General features: G+C 37.6%; 1 protein-coding gene across 1 annotated transcript in view; it reads left to right on the plus strand.

Moving 5' to 3' along the window:
* The window catches only part of RBL1 (RB transcriptional corepressor like 1), a 53,773-nt gene that overhangs the window by 12,897 nt on the left and 34,077 nt on the right, over positions 1-6,799 (plus strand). The window contains exons 9-11 of the mRNA XM_004698254.2: positions 2,150-2,282; positions 2,481-2,584; positions 4,974-5,111. Of these exons, the coding sequence (XP_004698311.1) occupies positions 2,150-2,282; positions 2,481-2,584; positions 4,974-5,111 (375 nt within the window). The remainder of the gene's footprint in view (positions 1-2,149; positions 2,283-2,480; positions 2,585-4,973; positions 5,112-6,799) is intronic.

Raw genomic sequence — 6,799 nt, forward strand, 5'->3', positions numbered from 1 at the left:
TTAAAGCACTGGAGTGCTAACCAGAAGGTCTACAGTCTGAATATAGCAGCTCTTTTCTATGGGAGAAAGATGTGGCAGTCTGCTTCCATAAAGGTTTATTTACAGCCTTGGAAACCTAAAAGGGCCAGTTACTATCTTAGAGGGGCGCTGTGAATTGGAATTGACTCGATAACAATGGTATGGTTTTGATTGGAATGAAATAAGAGAATAGGAAAAACCAACAAATGTATGTCAGTAGTAACCAATTGAGGAAGGGAATATGATGTCATTCCATAAATTTCCAAAGGGGCGGTCAAGATAGGAAATCATTGATTTTGCTCTGCTCATCTCCAAAAAGCAGACCTGAGGAAAGAAGGGTATGTTAATAGAAACTTAAGAATCCTCATTAATACCACATTTAGAAATAAATAGATGGGATGACTAGGCAGGTAGATAGAAATTCATACAAATCCTAAGTGAAAGCCCCTGTTTTTTAACCCCAGGGTTACAACAAAATTATGAGAAACTGCCAGGGTCTGCCATTTCCTGAAGTTATATGCTAAGTTGGGGTCAGAGCTTTACAAAACTAGATGGTTTCCTTGACTAGGTTTAGTGAGACTTGGAATAGGGGATATTTAACCAAATTTTATGAAGGAAAGCAAAACCCTAGTCCTCCCAACAGGCAAAACATAGCACCTCCTGCGCTCACCTCTTCCACAAATATTCAGGGTCTGTAAAAATGGACCAGTCAATCCCTGCCCTCTAACATAGCTCAGAGAATAAAGCAGGTTATAGGAAAACAAGCACCCTGCTAGCATTTGAGTAATGGGTTTGCATTTACCATTAACAAGTTGAAAAGGTGTCAAAAAAATCTATGTAAACATTCTATAGCAATAAAAGGAAGGAATACAAATGACAAAGAACCTAGTTGGAAGAAAAGATAACTCAAGAATCACAGCTTCATGTATAGGACTTGATAAGAACATAAAGTGTGTCTGCCGTGTCTGCTTCCTACCTCTGCCTAGAACACACACTCCTCACCACTGTGTCTAGGTTCATTGACCAACTCACGTCAACATTAGTGTTAGGGAAAATGACCAAATTAGATCATAAAATGGAGGATGACTACATCTATGCATCATTACCTAACTGCTAAACCACTGAGAATCATGACTCAGCTAACTTGACTCCTTTACCATCACGACCAACCTCATTCTCACCTGGCATCTCGGCATGCGTTACTGCCAGACAGGTCGTTAATGTGCAAGATGACTGGGTAGTAGATTTTTAAGTTACTGATGTAGATGTAGAACATTGGCTGATGAGATTGTTGGCAGGAGGAGCAGGTGTACGGCTCTGCTTGAGCTTGGAGTTGGGACTCGACCCTGCATTTGTGTTTACTTTTGGCAGATCACTGTCCCAGTCTTGGATTTGTTTGCCAGCTTTGTTTTTTTAATTCTTTTATTGCGGGCTTGGACAATTCTCACAATCCACACATACATTCATTGTGTCCAGCACATTTGCACATTTGTTGCCATCATCATTCTCAAAACATTTGCTTTCTACTTGCGCCCTTGGGATCAGCTCCTCATCTTTTGCTTGTTTGCCAGTTTTGAGTGAACATTTGGATTCTGTTTCCATTCCTCCTCTTTTCATAACCTTCCATCATGAGGTAAATGCTGCCCTTTCGATTTTAAGTGGTTACTTATTCTAACACACGTGTGATGTCTGATGCATTTTTATTAAATCGGGCTAATTAGGGCATACTTCATAGATGATAAAAGTCATCCTTTTTGGCGTAACCACTACACCACAGTCAAGACATAGAACAGTCCTGGCACCCAGACATTGGAACCTCTCCCAGTCTCTATCAGCCACTGATATGTTTTCCGTCCCTTTGTTTTGCTTTTCTAGAATTGCATACAAATAGATGCATGAGGTAGAGTACATTATCTTTTCTAATGCTGACATTCCAAAATAATATGCCATTTGATTAAATGGCTCTAGAGTTGGTTGTAGGTGTGAGGTCAAACATTTTAATTTTTACACATCTGAGTTGATAATGCAGAACAGAATTAGTGTACAGAAAACCAAACTAATTTCTTAAAGTATATTAGCAGGGTGGGGCAAATGTTGATTTTTCTGGGTTTTTCCCCTGGTAATTAATTAGGTTACTCTTCTGTTTTGTAGGTCTTGTATGCGCAATCCAATGGAAAACATTGCCAAACTAGTTAGAGGGATAGGAGAGTCTTTCTGCCAGCACTATACTCAGTCAAGAGATGAACAGCCAGGCTCTCACATAGGTAAGAAGAAAAATAAAAGTTAGCAAAAATCATTGAATTTAGGTAGATTGTGACCTCCAAAAAAATAGAAGTGACATTCAGGTTTTTTCCTTACTTGTTATTGAATCAAACTTTATCAACAAATTTGATAACAGTTTATTTTCTTTAGGCCTAAACTAAATTTCATCAGTACATGTTTTCCCTTTATTTCCTCTATAGACTTTGCTGTCAACAGACTAAAACTGGCAGAGATTTTGTATTATAAAATATTAGAGACTGTAATGATTCAGGAAACACGAAGACTTCATGGAATGGACATGTCAGTAAGTAGATTAACTCACCCAGACACCGGCAAAGGCCCACAGTCCTAAACTTAAAAGCAGTGTCATGTGGGGTTATGTGGTACTTTATGGGGCTGTGTGTGTGGTGCGGTGAATACCCTCTGTGGCGGATGTAGCAATGATGGCTTTAGTTGACTTAGGCAGATCCAGAGCTAACCATTTCTAAGCAGAAATGTGAAATATATGAAAGTTACCTTTGGTTCACCATTACTGACCTTCAGTCCCATTTATAGTCTTCTATTTCCCAACTATTCAGCCACCTGATAGGTAAGATATTTACTTATACCTCCTAGGAATTTTGGGTAAAAAACAACGGTAGCTTAAAAAAAAAAAAAGCTTTGTTTCCGTTGAACAACTGATGAAGTTAGTAACTATACTTTCCAATAGCTACATAAAATAATTTTCTACAAAGTTAAATGCATCTCATGTTTTGTTAGCACACCTTTCTTCCCCTGCACTCCTCCCTCCCAGCATTCTTTGAAGCTTCAGACTTTTTGTTCAAGTAAGAACAGGCTAATGCTACTGCTTAACTGTTATGATGGAATTTCTCTTTGTTTTCAACCTGGATGTTTTCTTCGTCCCTTGGTTCCCCTCTTCTTGGTGCCCATGTCTTACTCTCTCAAGGTCTAACCTAGGGGTCCTCAAACTTTTTAAACAGGGGGCCAGTTCAGTGCCCCTCAGACCCGTTGGAGGGCTGGACTGTAGTTTAAAAAAAAAACTGAACAAATTCCTGTGCACACTGCACATAGCTTATTTTGAAGTGAAAAAACAAAGGGGGCAAAAACACCCGGTGGGCCGGATAAATGTCCTCAGCGGGCCGCATGTGGCTGTTTTATATAGTAAAATGTCCAAAGGAAGTTGACATCATACCAATATGTGTGTGTGCCTCTGTACCACTGTATCACAAGTACAAATGAGTGTTGCCAACACCAAGGTTAAGCTACAGGACTGTTCTCTCTTTGAAGCTCTCTCCGAGATACTCTAAACCTTGAACTGAAACATCCTCTTAGGTCACCTTTCAGCTAGATACAGATGGGCTCGTAAAACAATAACTAGGGAGGACTACGTACCTTGCAAAAATCTCTACCTGAAACCGAACAGTCGATGACTTTACAGCGAAGGTGAAGGGTAAGGGAACAGGGAAACCAGACTCCTGGAAGCAGAACACCCAGAAGGAAATGAATGAGAGCGTCCACACGTTGTGAAAAATGTAACCAGTATCTGAAATGTTGTGTAGCAATTATTAAAAGGGAGCCTAATTTGCTATGTAAACGTTCACCAAAAACATAAAAATTATCCACGGGGAAAAAAGATTCATGATTGTTCTGTCAACATGAAGTTCTGTCTACTGTTCCTTTGTAACCATACTCGCTCCCCACAGCCACTCTTTATTTCTACCTCTGATTGAATAGCACAATTATTTTTTTACTATAGGCAATGCATATTTTCAATAGATGAGACTATAAGTACTTTTTAAAGAAAAAAACTTTATAGTGAATTAGGTGAAGATTTACAGAAAGGATTTTGAGATTTACAATCAACAACTGTTTACACATTTTGTTTTAACTCATCTATTTCAGTTCTCTCAATGTTCCATCACTGTCACTTGCTCCCTATTTCCTATTTCCATTCCACCATCTTTGTCTATAGAAGTTTTAATAATTTACTGTATGCTGTACTGTATTCATGGATATATTTGCAGCAAAGTACACACATGCATCCTCTGTCAAACACACACACACACACGCACACATTTATTTATTTATGCTTGGGTATATGCTCATTCTTGCTCCTATCGATTATGACAGATACACTTAGGTTAAATCTTTACAGGTGTACACAGCCTCATCTTCTGCAGATGGGTGGGTGGCTTTCAACTACTGACCTTGTGTTTAGGTCGGTGTGTAGTCCACTGCTCCATCAGGGCTCTTGTACTTCCAAGCAGGGTCATGTTTATAGGTAAAGGGCTTAGGATTTTAGCATGAAGTTTTGGAAGCACAATTTAGTCTGTAACACCTTCCTTTCCAGCATTTTGATTAATAAATTCTTAAATTGACAAACAATTGACTATCATAAAAAAAAGACTTCATAATGCTTTTCTCTTAATGAGAATATTGACTTTTTTGTTCAAATTTTAAAGCAATTTATTATAGACATTTCATTTAACCTTAAGATCTACCACTGAGCTAGATGTGGTACTATTTAAAACAAAAAACTGTTTACTTTCTTGAAAACTTTCATTTCGCTCTCTAGTAAATTAGTATAATATAATTTACATAAGTTATTCAATACTAGTTTGGTAGTCTTGCTCATAGAATGGCAAAGAGTGAAATTGCCAGGAAAGTAGTAAACTGGTCTTTTTCTCCCTAAGGTTCTTTTAGAACAGGACGTATTTCATCGGTCCCTGATGGGCTGCTGCCTGGAAATGGTGCTCTTTGCCTATAGCTCACCTCGGACTTTTCCTTGGATTATTGAAGTTCTTAATTTGCAACCATTTTATTTTTACAAGGTGAGATGAAAACAAGGTTCTGTTAGGATGTAGCTCACGTAAAGATTGTATTAATTGTAGTGTTAAAAGAAACAACTTGTAGTCATGTGTGGGAAGTATTTCCACAAGTGGTGTGAAAATATATGTGTAATCTTTTTCGGGTGGATTTAAGGACAAAAAATAAAGGTTGAAAGTGGCAATTTAAGATTTTCTCTGGCTAGACCAGAGCATGTGCACATGTACAGATAAGAGCTCCTGACACGGGGACTCCCACAGAGAAACCCCTCAGGAACAATAATGGGAGTAGCGATACCATGATGTTAGGGGAAGGTGGGGGGAGAAAGGGAGAACCTATCACAATGATCTATGTATAAGCACCCCCCACCTCAAGGGGAACCAACAACAGAAACATGGGTGAAGGGAGATAGCAGTTGGTGTAAGATATGAAAACAATAATTTATAAATTATAAAGGGTTCAGGAGGGAAGGAGGGTGGGAAAGGGAGGGGAAAAAATGAGCTGATACCCAGGGCTCAAGTAGGAAGAAAATGTTTTGAAAAGAATGATGGCCAAAAAAAAAAAAAAAGAATGATGGCAACATATGTAAAAATGTGCTTGACACAATGGATGTATGGATTGTTAATAGCTGTAACAGACCCCAATAAAATGATTAAGCTGTTCTTTTGTTGAATTTCAAATGCCACTTAGAATATTAATATTTACCTTGAAGTTTTCCATATGTTTAAATGAAAATCTTAGCTATTGTTGATGAACAAAAATGTTCTCATTGGAAATAAAGAAAAGGTTTTAATTGGATTTTGTTGACAGTCTAATTAATGATGTTTTAATAACTCTGTGTGTTCCTTCTTCACACTGAAGCTCATCCAGCTGTGGATCAAATTTGCTTGTTTTCCCTTATTTTCTGCTAGAACTGTGTGTTATTAACATTTAAGAATTGAAACAGGATAGTTACTAAGCTATATATCATCACAGTGAGCATTTACTATTACCTGGGTGCCACAAAGTGTTATGATATTGACTACTAACCAAAAGGTTGGTGGTTCAAACCCCAGTGGCACCCAGAAAATAGGTGTGATAGTCTGCTTCCAAAAAGTCAACAGTTCTGAACACCCCCTGGAGTGTGGTTCTGCTCTGCACACATGGTGTCCCCATGAGCTGGAGTCTTCTGGAAAACAACTGAGAATGTACAGATTTAAGACTAAAACTACCCTCATGCTTACCGACACAATTTAGGTCTAATATTTAGTAATCTTTGTTACTTTAAAGCTATTTGTAATTGGAAAATTAGTTTGAAGAGTTAGATTTTCATACTTAAATGTATGTGTGATTTAAACATAGAAAAGGCTTATCCATTTGAATTCATTACTGTAATAAAACATTTTTGCATTCTTAGGGAAATTTTACTATTTGTATTTAATTTAAAGTTGATATATATGTTTAGATTTTGTATTAGGAAAAGTTGATAACTTTATTCAAGGGTTAGTCACTAAGAAAAGTTTAGTGTTGGCCAGAACTTGGTAGTTTTAGCTCTAAAATTCTTGTTTCAGTCACGATGCAAAATGCTTCATGAATGCCTTTTGAATGCTTACTTGGAGAAAGAAGAACCAGAAAGTATAGATATATGTAAATATTAAAATGAGATATAATTCTCGATGTAACAAAGACGAGAAATACAACTTTCCTCTAGTTC

Source organism: Echinops telfairi, unplaced genomic scaffold, assembly GCF_000313985.2.
Source record: "Echinops telfairi isolate 266 unplaced genomic scaffold, ASM31398v2 ScPeMD7_5592;HRSCAF=6446, whole genome shotgun sequence".
NCBI classification, from domain to species: Eukaryota; Metazoa; Chordata; class Mammalia; order Afrosoricida; family Tenrecidae; genus Echinops; species Echinops telfairi.